The 17,751-nt window shown below is 44.9% G+C and overlaps 1 protein-coding gene and 1 long non-coding RNA gene across 3 annotated transcripts in view; both read right to left on the bottom strand.

Annotated features, from left to right (window-relative positions):
• The window catches only part of LOC146189737 (uncharacterized), a 190,410-nt gene extending 174,149 nt beyond the window's left edge, over window positions 1-16,261 (bottom strand). For both annotated transcript variants that reach the window (XR_014707683.1, XR_014707684.1), the window contains exon 1: window positions 15,972-16,261. This is a non-coding gene — a long non-coding RNA (uncharacterized LOC146189737). The remainder of the gene's footprint in view (window positions 1-15,971) is intronic.
• LOC146189738 (uncharacterized) lies at window positions 7,241-8,894 on the bottom strand. The gene is made up of 3 exons (XM_084603318.1): window positions 8,724-8,894; window positions 8,348-8,517; window positions 7,241-7,654 (listed from the first exon to the last, which is right to left on the bottom strand). The coding sequence occupies exons 2-3, from the start codon at window positions 8,464-8,466 to the stop codon at window positions 7,327-7,329; spliced, it is 447 nt and encodes a 148-aa protein (XP_084459444.1). The 5' UTR covers window positions 8,467-8,517; window positions 8,724-8,894; the 3' UTR covers window positions 7,241-7,326.
• Window positions 16,262-17,751: the final 1,490 nt, after the last annotated feature.

The raw sequence follows: 17,751 nt of genomic DNA, 5'->3' as shown, positions 1-17,751 counted from the left end.
CTTTCGTAAAAAGCAATGAACTCTCAATCCAGTGCAGATTTTTGTTTCACCTGGTACCCTTTTGCAAAAACTAACGCCTCTGGAACCCACCATCTCAGCTCCATACCTGACTGTGTGCCCAGTACGACACTCGCAAACTGAGACGACGCATACAGACACGTTCAACACTGTTGATACCGCAATCCGGAAGGAAAAAAATCATTGAGTTAAAATTTCAAACCAATGAAATAGTGCACATACATTCAAGATAGTTTAAAACTTTTAAAAGATTATGGCGAAAAAAAAACTTTCAGTACCATCATGGCTAGAACCAGGAGTTTCGTCATGTCCGACACAGTCGTTAAACACTGCTTCAGGCCGGAAACGGGAACTTCGCCCTCAGTTTTGAGTGCTAACTTGTCCCTATATATCTACATATTTTAGCCATAGGAGTTCATGCTTCGAAGTGCACAGACTATGGTTGCCACTGTGACAATTACAATTAATGATGGTGATGGTAATGGTAATGGTGATGGTGGCTATGCCCTTTGTAGCGGCTCGCTGCTGCCTTGTCGCGCGGCGTAGGCAAAAAAAAAAAAAGTAGCAGAATTTAAAAACAACGCACAAAAAAAAACCAGCCCCCGTTATTCTTCAGTCAGGGCTCCCTGATCACCAAAACAGTCACAATACAGCCGCCAGCTGCCGCTAGGGTCGCAGCGCCCCCCCCCCCCCCCCCCCCCCGTTGCCCCAAAACTCAACACGCCGTTGTGCCCTCCTTCACTAGCCGTGGTGCCACAGGCTCCCCGAAGCCCATGACGGCTGACAACACTCGGGTCACGGGGACTGGCCAAACTGCTTGAACACCGCGGAGCTTGTTGCCAGTTCTTGAAACTTTCCACTCATGTTCTGATGTTTTTGTGCACTACAGTGTGCATGGAAAATAACGTGCCAACCCTATTGCAAAAACCAGCGTCTCCAGTGCGAAACCAGTAAGATTTTCGCGCTGGTTTTGCACTGGATCTGCTGGGCACGCTGGAGGTCTGCGATATTCACTGGAACAGTAACGGGAAGACACTGGCTGCAGTGGTGCGATGGGAGAAAAACGCTGGGATTAGCTTTTTGACGCTGGGTGTGTCGCTGGCATCCGCGATGCACTGGGAGAAGCGCTGTATGTGCGCTGGGGCCGCACTGTCGGAGTAGCATCCCTTCGGGGCCAACAGGGCAACAGCGTACTTTCAATCGACACATCGGGGGGCATATGAAAAATATGGTTCAAGCAAGCGCTTTTTGCTGCGAAGTCGTTGCGCATTTGTAAGAAAACAAAGGCAGTATCTTTTTTCTAGAGTTTCCATGTTTCGATAGGTCGTTTCGAGCGTTTCGAGAGAGACAACGACCGCCGCGCTCATGACACACTGACAATTAACGCACAACTAAAGCTGGAATTGAATAATGTGCGCTACCATGCATAACCAACTTCACAGCTGATCTTAAGGGCGCTCTAACACAATGATTACTGCCAAAATGTTCAATGCGGGCTCTATCGCTGGCGAGCGTAGCCTGCACCACGGCCCAGTATAAACAGCAGAAGGAAAAACTAAAACCAGGAGGAAAGTAGTTTACCGAGCGATGGGCCCATGAGAGAAAAAGCAACAACATACAGCGCTTGTAATACATAATATTTGGCGCGTTTCTCAAGCTTTTGAGATCCTTCTTACTCTGCATATCAAGCAGCCGAGCCCTCGGTCATCGCAACGCTTCCCGCAATGTTTACAAACAAATAAGGTTTAGTTACACGCAATTAGGGTCATCGCTGCGGCGCTTGCCGGTGTTGAAGCTTGGTCGCACTTTTTTTCTTGAAGGCTTCTACTAAAGCTCCGTGTTCAGCGAAAAGTACGCCCACGGTAGCAGAGCACCACCCAAGAGCCGCCGTTGGTAAATTTGCCAGCGATGTCAAACTCCACGTGTTAAAATGATTCTAGCGCACAAAATAGCGCGCATAGGCACCCAGAACAATAGTTGCAAGTCGTGAGAGCAGACAGCAAGCTAAAATGATCAAGAAGTTGCAATTGTTAGAGCGGTAGCAATGGCCTGTAGACTGCGAAACATGAAGTCCCAACCTTATAAATGCGGCTTATGACATAAAATGCAGAAAATTTTAAACAAAATCCAGTTCTCGACGTGGCCGAGTGGTTAGCCTGCTGAGGTAGTGAGTGATTGAACTAGGGACTTAGTTCGAGGCGAGCTTGTTGCAGTAGTTTTTCTTTTGCTTTTTTTAGGTTTTTTTTATGTACCTATCCTGTTTTGTTACTTTTTACTTTTTAATTTTTATCCTACGCCTTTTTTTCTCCGGGCGAACAGTGCCGCCAGTGCGGAGCGTCCCAGTATGGCGCGTCCCAGTGCGCCTAGTTTCCAGCGTCATACTGGGACCATAATCAGGTATGGCGCTGGGGCGCTGGCACCCAGTGGCACTGGCTTTTGCAATAGGGAAGTATTAATGTCAATGGCATGAAAGCGGAGGTAACGCTGCACTAAACCCGGCAGAAGACTGCAGAAAACTGTAAAAATTTTTCCAACGAACAAGACGCCTGAACACAAGTAACTCGCCTTTTTCTTCCCAACGCCGGTGCCACGACATTTGTTCAGTAAAATGATGACGATTAGCTCAACGGAACACACGTGGCACCCATGTATCGGTCACAAAAAACGTTGCCCTAACGACTGGCTTCGTCAGCATACAAGTTCGATGAGGACTGGCGCAGAAATCAATATTCCAATTTGCTGTAGGCAGTGCAAAATGTGTAGGCCGTTTCTTACTCTTCCGCGTTTTTCCTGGTGATATGAAGTGAAAACTGCGAGGAGAATCCATGAAGCATTCTTCATTCATTTCAAGGGACTGATTGCTCAAATTCGCCTTCGATTAAGTTTCTGCAAAAACAAAAATCCTGTATAGTCGTTAATCCCTCATCACTTAACGCGACAGCCTTGAAGGTCTCCTTCTCCAAAACATTCAGCGTCGGTATTGTGAGCAAACAGTCACGGTTGTACTTGGTGGCTGGTACGGTGAGGCACTGATTGGACATAGGATTGCCTAATGTCGCCTTAATAGCCTTAAATGTGGAGCTTAAGGGTTCCCATAATTTGTTTAGCTTGGACAAGATACGGCACAATGAATCAGCAATTTTGGTTTCCTTTCAATTTTTTAGGTTACGGCTAACTACGACACGGCGACTCGCCACTTCCGCTTTTTACGGCGAAATCAATCATCACTGTTTTTTCTCGGTTATTTTCATTTTCCCATCTTACGTTTTATTTATTTCTTCTTTTCTATTTTCTTTTTTATTATTTTATTCAATGGCTTATATTTGTCCATAACTAACCAGTACTGGCTGCAGAGTTAACCACTAATTGCCATCACACTTCCCACATTTTACCTGGCCCTTTTCAGTTAACTACAGAGCTCTATTTTTTCTGTTATGTTACGAACACTTCCCTCATCTTCCGACAACACTCTATTGAAAACTGGGACATGGGGACTGTTTTTTGACCGAACGACCTGTATATATGCTTCGCGTAATATTAAATAATATTCAATAATCTCCCAAGGAAACTGCAGTAAGTAGTAAGTTCATCTAATCACTGAACGTACGGAAGGCAACTGTTGATTGAACATCCGGTCGGCGAAACAGACAAGATGAAATGCATTCGCAATTATTCTGACGTCATTATTAGCTGTTTACGTGCTGTTTTACCTGCATCCTTCAAGAAAAAATATATATCAGCTGTATCTTAGAGTTAACAACCTAAAGGGCAGAAGCGCGCCGGCCAGCAGAAAATGTCCGACCTGAATTAAGGGCACAGGTGTAAAGTTTCCAAAAAACAAACTCGAATATGTAATGTTAGGATAAAGGGAGAGATGAAGGTACTTCCCGAAAAAAAAACACGAGTTAATAGGATTCTAATCAAAATGAAGAAGAGATGGGCATGGGCAAGGAATATAATACGAAGGCAAGATAGACCGTCATTGAAGACACCTAGTGCAATGCATTTTAAGAGAAGGCAAGCGGAGCAAGCAACAGCAAAAGGTACGGACGCGAAGATAGAAAGCTTTCGGCTCTAAGATCGCGGCAGCAAGCACAGTACCAGATTAACTGGTGCAGACCAGTTTGGTTTTCAGCGCAGGTAGTCAGGCACTGATCACGAATGGGAAGACCATAATGGCGTCGCAACGGACACGCATACCAGCCATCCCTCAGTCCATTCGAGAACACCATTTGCCTGCCCCCTTTTCCACGCAACATGCACACTGAGCGCCAGGCGACACTCGTCCAGGGGGCAAAGGCCTCTTTCCCTCCCTGGCGTGCCCGCACTGCGCCCACTTCTTCGAGAAAATGGGAGAGCTCATATATGATTGTGCCATCTTTATAGAGAGCCGCCCTGGAAGCGGGTGTAGGATCTCTAGCGTTCTCCATTCTGCTAACATTCACCAGTTCCATCGGATCTATATCGAAGGCACTTCCCATCACTATCAACAAGGGCTAAATGGAGCATCCACTCTACCTCACTCAATTTATTTCCCCAGCACCTAGTTATCCTACCACAGAATTGACAGTGGGCGTGACAGATAAGCCACCACTACACATGCTCATGCTGTTACTCTTCACTCATTTTCTACCGCATTTACCCCAAAGCACACTTCCTGTGGAGCTGCAGCCTTTTTGGTTGCTATTGTTAGTTTGTGAGTTCCCCAAAAGCTTTAATGAAGCTTCTAGTTATGCCCCGTTTTGATTGTATGCTTAATAACAATTATTATTTGATCTGGGGCAACAAAAACCCTCTGGCGGTCAAGGAACTTCTCAAGGTCATATCTAAGTTGTGTCCTGTTCTGAGAATGTGAGCAACCAGATTAAATAGATGGGGGTGAACGAAAAAACCTCATGGCGCAGTGAAGACTAAAAACCCCATCTTAGGGCTTTTTGTGTGGTCCAGTGATGTTCAAGTCGATCTGTTTAAGCTAGAACTGTGATATTTTCGCCAAAAAAATTGACTTTCTGCTAGGATGGAGAGTTAAGGAAGGTGGAAGATTAGCTTTTTCGAGTAGATATTTTTGCTGGGCTTGTTAATGGAGGTTGGTGCATGTGCTTGCAGGATTTTAGTCGTCTTAAACAAACAGACCCCATCGACTACCCGACTTGGCGTGAGTGCAATTAAAAAATTTTTATGTAAAATAGCTATGGATTGGAATATACCTGTGTACTACCAGGAACCAATAAGTTGAAATTTTTGGACCCGGGAAAACGTTGAAATGGGAACGAATTTCTTAGATGTACCACTCCCGAGCTCAAAAACTCAGAAAGTCCTTTTGTTGTACTAGTCAGCATACTAGAAGACAAAGAATGATATATTATCACAGAAATATTAGAATCATCGATTAATACGTCATGTGGATATTGTGTGCAACTTAGGTCTCAGAAGCATACTGTACGGCTACTAAGGACAGACTTTCCAGAGACGGTGATATCAGCAGTAACCGAGCCCTTAAATCAGAACAAAAAGGTGAAAAGACTAGAAACGCTCCGGAGTATGAAACCTGTAATCCCTCCATACTGCCACCGTGTTACACATTACTTGAAGAAGGTCCTAAAGAATTTATATTTCTGGTGGTTTCTTTTATCTCTTGGAAGCTTACTTCTGTGTGTAGTCAAATTAATAGCGAAAAACTAGAAAAGAAACTTCCAGAACCAAACAAAATGTTTGATGAGTCCAAGGAAGCGAAAGTGTATCGATTCCGCTCATATGTGGCAAGGTACTTATCGTGATAAAGGTTTTGTTTTATTTAAATATTTATCGTTATAACTGTATTATAAAGAGGTTCGGTTATATTACGACATGAGTAACATGACGCACGCCTAACATGCTTTGTTTATTCTGGCCCTGAGCATGCCGTGTTTTAGATCACAATGTTTGTCAAAGTTTAAGGAAGACGACGACATGCACCCTTGAGGAACGCTTTCTATCTCCAGTGTTTTTCAGCGTTTTTAGCATGTGTATTCTAAGACGCCGTCCCCAGTCATGTGGCGGTAGATTTAGACCTTCCTGGTAATCCGAACAGGCTGGTGGTGGCCACTTTGAGTTTTTCAAGGAAGCGTTACAGCCTTCCTAGTGACCCCGGTTACGAAGATACCATGCTGTACAAGTTAAGGCGCTTTTGAGATGTACCTAAGCCTCAAAAGATGGTTATTAAATGTCGGTTCGTCATCAAACCAGTCCGCGGTGAACACAAAAGGCCAAGCTCCGAAGCTCACAATTGTCACTCTGCCTGTGTATTGATCCGACAACTTGAAGTGGCTTAACAAGCAAACTGCCTCTGTGCACTTGGGGCCCTCGTGCATAACAAAATAAAGACGTGTTAAGGAACTCGCTCTATACCTTCGTATTTATCATCCTTCATGCGTTTGCGCTGGAATCACTGCGGTTCATCACTGAACTCAGAGGCATGTCAGTCCATACAGTTATCCCACTAGGAGAGAGTCTTCCGGCGTCACTTAATTACGACGTTGTGAGGCTATCACAAAAGATTATCTTTCAATACTAGCGAAGCCAACAAAAGAAGACACCATGTTTCACTACTTGCCACATCACGTCGAGTGGTGATCGTCTTCAAAGGCGACAGCCTTTCGTCACATGTGAAGGTCGGCCAGTTTGGTCACTTTGTAAGGCCGTTTAAAAACAAAGGCCACGCAATATCACAAATCTATGAAACGGTGCCATGTCACCTTAGTGCGTAGCAAAGCGAGTGTGTGCTCCCTACGCAATGAACCTCATGATGCTGCGTCATATACCATGCAAGCTTTAAGGTGTTCAAGCTGCAACGGTCCCCATGATTCCTCCTCTAGAGATTTCCTGCGACTAAAACGACGAATGTGCTGTGCTTAAGCAAATTTTTCTAGACAACTCGATACACCGCGAAGCCGCTGCGATTATTCGCAGGAGGCGTGCCTGACGCAAAAAGAATTTCACAAAGGCCGCTAGCCATACATGGCAAAATTACTTTTCAAAAGGAATTAAATTACATTACTAATTACTGCTTTCAAACATTAATGACATTACATTACAATTACTTCAGAAAAGTAATGGAATTACATTTCAGTTACTCTAAATTTTTTAACATGCAAAAAAGTGCACTGCTCACAGCTCTCAAAGCATTTCAGAGTTCTTTATTATAACGCAAAAGTACCTGCGCTTCAAAGTGCGCGTCGGAAATTTTGCCCCGCTTTGAAGAAAGCGGGTCCTTGGCCATGCTGAAGAGTCGTTCTGCAGAGGCAGATTAAGGCAGCCCAGTGTTATACATCATAAAGAGCTTTTTTTCATTCTTGGATATGATTCAAAAGCCGTAAAGTAACTGACTGCACTCTTCATCCATCGATGAAAATCGTCGTTCACTGAGTTTTGTGGTCCCGCCCTCTTGATGTTGAAAAAATCATCATCAGCATCAATGTTGGGTGGCGCAGCGACATGATCTGGAGATTCCTCATCCCTGAAATGCGCCTGGTAGCAGGAGCGGACTAGGTTCCATTTCTCCCGCTCAAGTTTGTCGTCCTGGAGCCAAGCCAACTTGAAACGTGGATGTGTGGCCGCGGCAATGGTGTAGTCCGGGTCCGCAAGCTGGTGCGCAAACCTGGATAAATCATAACATAGTGCTTATAACTTATATGTGACCAAGTAGTCATCCGCATTATCATCAATATTCCAGATGTTCTGTAAGTCAGTTACTGTTGCATTTATTTATGGGTAATTAGATCTACGGGCATACTAGCAAAGCGTTTTCCGCACTTCTCCACTACAAGCGAAAATTTCACTTTAACTTAAAAATTATGATAAGTGCCAGCTCGTAGTGAGGGCAACGATGACGGTGGTGTCAGCTAGTGCCGTCTAATAATTAAATGGATGACGCAAAAGCAGGGCAAGACTCTGAGCCAACAACGCCCTCGCTTGTTGGTTTTCGATCCTGTCTCACTCTTCCACACAACCATTTCTTTTAATAAGAGCGATGTTTAAAAGTTTACACTTGTCTGTCAGCTTTCCTACAACGTGATAAGCCAGCTGGATGTGACGTTTAGTTTTGTAGTGTGAGACACGTACAAATTTCCACGCCGATCAACCATATAAGCTACGCATCACCACATGGAACACAAACGTATAATCAGGTACTCTATACTTCTGACATGCTAATTGCTGTTTCAGGCTTTTGATGCACATATATCGACTCCATTCTCACAGCCGCGTAGTGGCATCCGCTCATTGACGCGCTAGAAAGATTCCCTGAATTTGAAAGGACATCTACTAAACTTATCAAGTTCAAAAAACTCACCTCTTCACGACGCCGCATTTCACAGCGTCAAGAAGTGGTTGGCGATACTGTAGCGCCTGAGGACAGTGCAGCGACCGTTGGAGAGACCACAGCGTTAGCAAAAGTGCCTCCATGAACATGCATTTCTCCCCCTGCAAAATGTCGAGGGACCGCGCTACTGGCCGTAGAACCTGAAAGAGCAGGATTGAAGCAGTACATTTAAGCACAGCGTAATATTTAATCACACATCTGCAATGCGTTAATTGCTTTAAGAACTCCGCGATATTGATATCTTATAATGAACATTTCTGACACGCATAACTAACATCATCAACGCTTACTTGAGCCTTATAATAATAGCAAATAATTTCATATAGAGATAAAAATGTCAAATTACCGACGTGTACTCTTCCAGAAAGACAAGGTCATCTCCAAGGATCCGGGATATGTTCAGGGCATCGCGAACCTTGTTGAAGCGTGTTCCTGTTTGCCTGATCTGGTCCAGAGCATTGAACAGGGAGTTCCACCTCGTTGCACAGGGTACAATTAGAAAGCGCTCTATATGCTGCTACACTGCCTCTGAGGCTATAGAGGAATGCTGCTGCTTATTCCATAATGCATTGCGGGTGCTCATAACGCGCGTAAATGCACGCTTGTACCGAACGTCTTGCAGAGCCCGTTCAGCGTCAATGGTGGCAATAAGATTAAGCGTGTGCGCCGCACAGCGTTCATGCTTTGGCAGCCTTGGTTCGTCTGGATCGGGAGGGGTATCCGAGTCAGAAATAACTTGGAGAATATCCTGCACGCTGACCATTTCTATGTCTTCATCATCTTCTCTCATTTGTTGCGGACCAAATATCCTGCAAGCGATAAAATGAGGGCTCTGTTTTTAGACGGAGATACTAGAAATAATTAAGGCGATAAGTAGGAAGACATTTTACCTGAATGACTTTGCGAAGTTTGACGCGTTGTCTGTGACGGTCACAGTGACTTTGTTCAGAATTGCATAGTCCACTAACACACCATGCAGTGCGTGCGCGAGTACGTCGTACGTATGGTGTCCAGTGAGGCGCATGCATGCCAGTACGGCAGACTTTCTCGTGCAGTCTTCGCCCAGCCAGTGGACGGTTACACCAAGAAAGCTCCTGCAATAAACAAGTTCTGGTTAGAAGAATACCACAAAATGCTTTACAAAAAAAATGCATGCTTCTAATAGTGTTACAGGGAGGTCGCAATGTAAGCTTGCTTACCGACGAAAGGATGTCCAGCAATCGGCTGTGCAGCACACAGATGACACATCTCGAAGGGTGGCACGGAGCTTGTCCTTCATTTGTTCGTACATTTTGTTGACTCTCTCAGCTACTGCCCGACGAGAGAGCACTTTGATGCCAGGTTGAAGTGTCTCTAAAAGGCCGATAAAATCTTCGTGTTCAACTACGGAGAAGCTTTGGAATGATCCTATAACGAACTTCGTTACAGAAGAGTCTACTTCCTGCTGCGACGGAGTGAGCACTCTTTTTAGAAAACAGCCTTCCAGTCTTTTTTGCTTAAGAGCAGACGAAGAGCCTTCATCAGAGTCGTCTGGCAACCGTTTCTGTTATCTAACATCACGTTCTTGCAAAGCGTATGGGTGCTTTTTTTGAAAACAAAAAAATAATTATAAGAGTAAACAAAAAGATCTGTGTCCTTACTCTGCAAGGTAATACTTGGAAGTATTAGACTATACGTAATCAGAAAGGAGATTACACGGCTAATTATTCTTCTTTGCTCGGCTCATACCTCAGTGTTTCTATTAAAACTGGCAAGCTGAAAAGAAAGCAGTACGCGAAGAAAAACGCTTTGCACGACAAAATTCCTTTGATTAGCTATCGAGGCTAGATGTACTTTTTTTTTCTTCTTTCTTTTTTTTTTACAAATGAGCACACAATAAACAAGGCACTCAGTGCGTCGTAGCTACTGGATGCAAGCATATATCAAGTTCAAGTAACACCAACAAGGCGCATACTCTTCTATTACCAGATTTGGCACTCCCCTACCTTGAATTAGAAACGCCGCCACATTAAGTAAGTAAAGAAGTTAGCTGTAATAAATTTGAAATTTGTCTAAGAACAATATGCACGCCCTGGCATTTTGCATTCTCAACAAAGCTTCGTAAATGTGCAACAAGATGACCTCAATACCAAATATCTTAGTATAATAAACTAGCTTATCAGCCGCGCAGTTCACGCCACAACGAAAGCAAAACCAAGGTCTTAGACGCACTGTTAATATACTACGCAGTTAATAAGTGCCTCAAGCCGAAGAAAAAGCACTGCCTTCTGAGCAAACAATTTAACACATACGCGTTGGCAATGTTCAGTTCGCAATCGCCGATCGGTCACAGAAGAGAATGGAAGCGCGTTGTCTTTTTGTTTTTTGTTTTTCCCCGAACTCAGAATACAAGGTATGAGTAGAAAATAAAAACTTACCTGCAGGTGCTTCAGCAAATTTGATGAAGCCTTGGAGCTGGAGAACAACGTCTTCGGTCCTGGCGGACATAACTTGCACGTTACAGTAACAATTGTCTCCTATTTTTGACTTGAATTCAAAATAGGGCTTGAGATCCGGCCACGGAAGCTCGTCTTCTCGCAAACTTATTACCGTTGTCAGGCCTCAGAAGCAAATTTTGAAAATGAAAGTTCTGCTTGCGTCTGTGAGTTAGATATTACGCATGAAGCTCTCGACTTGACATCTAGAAAGCTAAGCTGTAAGTGGAAATCAGCTGCTAGCCCAGAACACCAGATCAGGATCCCGGGGCCAGGTTTTTGGTACATCAGAAGACCGTCCCACATTTTGCAGTCACCCAATCAGAATTAACTTAAAAGACGATTGGTCCACTGAACCGACTCTCACACCTTTAACTTTGACGGTGTTAATAACTCTTTCCCTGATGCTAAAACTAAAAAAAAAACGTCAAAATATCTCCCAAATTCTGATGCGCTCAGTGAGATCCAAAAACGATTGGCTCACTGAATGGTGCACCACGCCCTTTAACTTCAACAGTGCTACCAGCCTCTCTCTGTCTCTAAAAAAAAAAAGACCACCAGAACACCAAGTTTTGTTTTCAAAATACGTGGCACACATTTCACTTTTTTCCCGCCAAATTCAGTTTCCGCTGACAGTTGACCTTCTTTGCGTTCCCAGAACTCGGTACATTACCGAACTAAGACAAACACAGCACCAGCCAAACACATCACTTTTAGTAGTTCCCGTCAGTAAAGGCGCCAAATTCTTCGCTGTCTTGCGCTGTCCGCACCATTCAAGCTTTCCGAAGCTTGTTACTTGTTGCCTGGAAAGCGCCCGGACTCTGCACCTGCAGCCGCTGGCGGCAATGGCTTCTGTAAGAGCCCTTCTGGTGTCCCCCTTCGCCTCGCAGCGACGACGTAACGCGACCGCGAGCACGAGTGCTGCCTGCGTGGGCGTAACCGGGGGAGCCGCGGTGCGTCCACTGTCCGCATCTCGTGGACTTCTGAAGAGTGCCGTCTCTCGCTCGGCCTAGGGCTATTGCGCTACAAGCAGCAGTGGTGCTTTTGGAACAAAAGTAATTTCGAGAGTAATTAATTACTTTTACTGGGAAATTACCAGTCGAAAGTAATGCATTACATTACCGAATTACCAGAGCAGAGAAGTAATTCATTACATTACAAATTACCGAAGAAAGTAATTAAATTACAGTAATTACATTACTGTAATTCAATTACTGCCATGTCTGGCCGCTACCAATGACAGCTGCGCCGCTGGCGCCTGCTCTTCTTCATTTTGTTCGACGTCGTCTCAATGTGACCCGTCGGCGTTCTATGAATCAGGACGGCGCGATGGCATCACCTACGAATTCTTGACCTTCGCTTTCACCATTACATACTCTTGAGTCTCATCAGCGTAGGCTCCATCACTGAGCACATCCGCCTCGCCGGATGGGCTCCCGCAGTAAGGTCGCCAAACCCTTGTGATCTGAAGGATGGTAGTCAATGTCATTCTACCTCTCATACAGGCCCTGCAATCTTCAACTGCTCGAGCGCATTATAGGTGCTGTACTCCTTAGGTCCAGCTCTTCAAGATTTTTAAACCACAATGGCTGGCCAACTTCCCACGTTTCGATAGGAAGTCAGAGGCCCCGTGTTCTTCCAGTGGAACGCAGGAGGCCTGAAGTCGCGAACCTCAAGTTTCCGGTAATACGTCTTTATTACATCCCTATATTAGATATCTGCGAGCCTAGATTATCTCAAGCAGTCAGGATCTCCGGGTAGGAATATTTCTTCGCTTCTAGATGCGCGGAGCATACTGAAGTCTCGATACACATCCCCACTGGCATGATGTCCAGTTCCACGTGAAAATAGCAATCAGTACGCGAGTTTTGTAATGAATACAAAAGCGCTATAATTTACATTGATTGTAGCATACTTGTTTGCTTCCTCTTCAGTGGACTGCGAAAGTATGAAGGCCATCATGGAGGTAGCCGGTTCTCCTTGGGTGATTAGTAAGATTTTAACGCCGACTACGTAGTCTGGTAAGCACTAGTATCCGCTCCAAAGAAAGAAATTTGTACTTATATTGCTTCCAACAATGATCTCTAAGTAATGAATAACAGCAGTCCGACTTACCAGCGCGGCTTTTCTTACAGCAGTTGCTTAGAACTGACATCAGCTTCACGGTTTTTGCACCGGTGTGTTCGCTGGTTTTGTGATGTAGAGGCCCATGGACACGATTGCATCCCTATTTACATAAAACTAAATGGACATGGTGCGCCCGCCCTAAGTAAACTCATGCACATCGGCTGCACGTTATTTCAAAAGCATATGGACGAGGCGTCCAAAAAGCATCCCTCGCTGGCAAATTGGAGGACACTATATTGTCACGTAGTGGTGACGAGGTCGACGACACAAATGAAGGGTCGATGATTGCAATAAAGAAACTCTTTATTTGGGCTGACTTGCGCCCGCAAAAGAACTAAGCAACTCGGCGGCGGCGATAGAAATAAACGTGCTCGTCGATCGTCGAACAAAGAATGCCCGTCACACTCGTCAACGCTCAATTTAAAGGCTGCACAGAACAATCTAGATAACGTCGCAAACAGCTACCAGCACGGGCTGGAACATTGTGGAAAGACACCCGAGTGGCCGGAACCTTCGAGACAGATCTCGGTGCATCTTGCGCTACAACAAAACTGATAAAGGTGTGACTCGCGACATCGAGCATTAAGAAACAAAGAATACAGAAGTGATACGCGGTCCAGAATCAGAGTGATAAGCCTGTATGCCGGCGGCTGTTAAAAAACAACCAACACAGTTTTGAAGGTTTCGCGGCAATATCTAATACTATGAATGTTACTAGAAACCACACCACGTATAGAATACGAAATGATTTTGATATCGCATTAGGACACATATGCCCCGCCGCGGTCGTTCAGTGGTCAAGATGCCCGACTACTGTGCCGGAGTGCCCAGGTTCAATCCCGGCAGGCGGCGGCTCCGTTTTGATGGAGGCAAAACGGAGTGGCGTCCGTGGGCTATGCCATGTCAGGGCACGTTAATAAACCCCACGTGATCAAAATTTTCGCAGTCCTACACTGCTGCGTCTCTCATGGCCTGAGTAGCTTTGTGACTTAAACCTTTTAAACCAAACCAGAACACTTACGGGCGCGAGCAGAAAGCCGATACAGGTGAACCTAAACGCTTCATTTTTCTGAGGAAGCTAGACGTGGAAAACTCAAGCGGAGAATAGATAGGCTGGCGGCCAGAGCTGGAAGCCCATTTGTCAACACTTCGATCCCCACCAAGCCATATCCTTCAACAGGCGGACTATGCGGGGTCTTCGTATGCTTATACAGCAAACGTGCGTTGGCTGTCTATCAAGATTATAAGACGAACGAGGTATGAACCGTCTTCTGTAATAAACGTGCAGGTGCAAAGAATACCCTATAGGTTCCCAGCATATTCCTGGTGACTCATGGGTATCGCTAATAGATGTCATTCTTAATCGTGAGAAACTTGACGCTGCTTTTGTGGGTGTATGCGTTCGTCTTCACCAGGGCCAGATGAGATCACATATGCTACGTTGTCACCACGACGCGCAAGAAGAGTTCTTAAGTCGCGATAGCCACTCTTGGCTCGACAGTTTTGTTCCTAACGAATGGAAGTCTAATCGGCTGTTGCCACAACTAAAACTAGGGTACCTCCGCTCGAGCTGATGTCATGCAAGCTAGTAGGCTGCGGCCAGCTGCGTGGGTAAGGTCATGGAGAGAATGATTTTATCACAGGCGAAGCGGTACCCCTATAAAATATACCCCCAATGCGATGGCAGGTTTTCGGCTGGGTCGCTCCTCCATTGAAAATGTTTTCGATTTCGTGTCAATGGTTCAACAACAGAAATGAATGAAACGTCTGTCCGTGACACTCAATCTTAATGTAAAAAGTGCCTATGACAAAGTGGCGCATGAAGCCATCCTTGGTGTGGCTGAAACTGGTCATCGCATCGGTGGTCGGATTTTTGCGTGGATACAGAGCTACATTACCAAAAGTTCTACTTTTTATTCCGGGTAAAGATGGCCCCACTCCTGCGCATTATACCTAGCATAACGTGACCGAGGGCATGTTCTCAGCCCTACTTTGTTTATGCTTGCACTCATGGGCCTCCCAGAGAACCTCCATAACATCGTCCAGATATCTCTGTGTACACCGATGATATCTGCATTTCGGTCTCATGTGATGCGTCTCCAGGTTCGTGAAAGAATTCAGCAGGCAGTAACGAAACCTTCTTATCTCCAGGAGCAAGGTCTCTCAGCATTTAATAGGAGTGCGCGCTGGTGGAAGCTCACACAAATATCTGATTCTATACCTGCTATGCATTGGCCATCAAAATATTTTTTGCGGCAAATCCTATCGTTTCTTTGATTCTGATAGACGGCAATTATGTTGATCACACTACTGAAAAAAAGAACCATCTATCCCTAATTTACTCTAGGTTTTAGTGAAAAATCATGAGGGTTGTCTTTTCAGTCCATTTTGGAGTTTTACAGAGCACTGTTTCGGTGATTCTTGTGGTACAGCTAGCAGACCCGTACTTTCAAACACGTGCACAACTACTTTGCATTGCCTCCATAGAGCCTGAGGTCAGGTACTTCGCACATGCCTGACTCTCCCTCGGAGCGAATCAATAGTGGGAGGCATAATCCACTCTCCAAAGACCACCCACTTTCAAAGTATGGTCAAAATAGCTGTTCGGGCCAGTTAATTCATACTTTTGCGCGTTTTCTGCGCTGGTCACTTCTGTGTTTTGAAGTATATCGCTATAGACGCCTTTAGGATCAACATACGTCATGTTTCGGTGATTGCAAAGAATAACATCTCGCATGTGCCTTTGCACAGACCAGATACTGCAATTGCAAAGGTCATCGCAGCGCAATAGTCTTCTATCCCAAAAGCGTTCACACGGGCTGAACAACCTCTTTCTCCATTGTGGTGCCTGCGGTTCTCATATGCGTGCCTTGCTATTCTAGGTATTGCGAAGAAATCAAAATTACCAACGCCGGCTCTTCAGCAAGTGACTCTGTATATGCTACACTTTGACTGTTGGGACCACACTCATGTCTGCACGGACTGCTACGTACCTTTTAGGATTTCTGCTTATGCCGTTGTCGTCCCTGCGAGACAGGGCAAGCCAAGATTAAACGACCGATGTTGCACAGGGCTGTCTCTACTGGGGCGGAACTGACAGCACTTGGTACGGCCGTAAAGTATTCTGTAATCTTACTAAAGGCCTCAAAGAGGGCGGTGTTCTGTGATTCTAAAACTTCCCAACAATATCTTCAATCTGTATTGAGCCTCGGCGACCACGAGCAACTTGTAGCACAGGTAGAACATCTGTACCACCAGACAATAAAAGAGGGTCACGAAGTCATCTAACTGTTACCAGGCTATACTGAGATTCATTGTTAATATAAACAGAGCGAACACGAAGACAAAAGAAAAGATAAAAGAAAGCCACAGTACAAGCGCTGACTCACAACTATGCCTAAGCCCTTTACTCCAAGGCCCAGAAAAAACAAACATGAAGAAAACGAAACAGTCACGTGAAACAACCCCTGGGTCACCTGCTGCACAAAAAATCACTTTAAAAAGACACCTCTTTGCTTGAAAGAGCAAGAGAAGTCTTGCTGACACACTTATTGTCCGTTGAAATAAAATATGATTCCACTATCTCTCTCGAATCATATTTTATTTCAACGGACAATAAGTGTGTCAGCAAGACTTCTCTTGCTCTTTCAAGCAAAGAGGTGTCTTTTTTAAGTGGTTTTTTGTGCAGCAGATGACCCAGGGGTTGTTTCACGTGACTGTTTCGTTTTCTTCATGTTTGTTTTTTCTGGGCCATGGAGTAAAGGGTTTAGGCATAGTTGTGAGTCAGCGCTTGTACTGTGGCTTTCTTTTATCTTGTCCTTTGTCTTCGTGTTCGCGCTGTTTATATTAACAATGAATAAGTACCAAATCGCTCAACAAAGTATCTTGGTAATACTGAGATTGTTGGCAATGGCATAGCTGACGACGCTGATCGATAGGCTCACGATACAACCAGCACTGTGCAGATACCACTGACTAGGGGCGACGCACCAAGACACCTTCGACTGCTAGCCCGAAACGTAACGTTACAGTTATAGACTACCCCTAAAGGCTGGATATCCCGTTCGCGCTACTTAACTCCTTTCTTCAACTGCAAATACCATTCGCTTTTATAGCCCTGTACATCATGTGATGTTCACTGCCCCTGCTTTGCAATGCCAATTCAGTAAAGAATCACTTGCTACTAAGCGCTTGCCCATGTCCCTTATCCCTTGTCTTCCTTTGCGTTGACTCTTTATTTTTTAGCTTAAGGATGGCATTTTTCAATGGCTGTTAGTGCAGGGTCACGAATTTGGTCCTGTCGGCGTTCCCAGTAGAGATACCGTCCTGGCAGGTATGAGCTGCGTCGTGCCTTAACGCCGTGACACACTCTTACATGGAGTTGTCTTGTCTATTTTCGTGCTTTTACCTCGCCGGCAGTGTATGTTATTATCGATGGCTCCGGAGCCGCCATAGCTATAGATAAGTAAAATTTTAAAATCATTTCTCATATGTAGAGAGTGTGGAATAGATGACTTTTTCTAGCTACTTGCATGACTCATAAACCCTCATGCATTACCTAGATAGATAAGTAAAATTTTAAAATCATTTCTCATATGTAGAGAGTGTGGAATAGATGACTTTTTCTAGCTACTTGCATGACTCATAAACCCTCATGCATTACCTAGATTTTCAATGCAGCGACCTTTACAATACCCCCGGCAAGCTTGTTCGGCACACTCAGAGGAGATGTTCAATAACGCGGTGATTTGCGCACGTAGCTCTAGGCACAGA

This window comes from Amblyomma maculatum, chromosome 5, assembly GCF_055883805.1.
Source record: "Amblyomma maculatum isolate TAMU_Amacu chromosome 5, ASM5588380v1, whole genome shotgun sequence".
Lineage (NCBI taxonomy): Eukaryota > Metazoa > Arthropoda > Arachnida > Ixodida > Ixodidae > Amblyomma > Amblyomma maculatum.
This window is presented reverse-complemented; position numbering and strand designations above follow the sequence as displayed.

What these genes read in the sequence shown, in the direction of transcription:
- LOC146189738 (XM_084603318.1), bottom strand. Translation starts at nt 8,466, where the DNA reads ATGTTCATGGAGGCACTTTTGCTAACGCTGTGGTCTCTCCAACGGTCG. An exon ending in AAATGCGGCGTCGTGAAGAG is followed by an intron (nt 7,655 to 8,347) that starts GTGAGTTTTTTG and finishes TGATTTATCCAG; the next exon opens with GTTTGCGCACCAGCTTGCGG.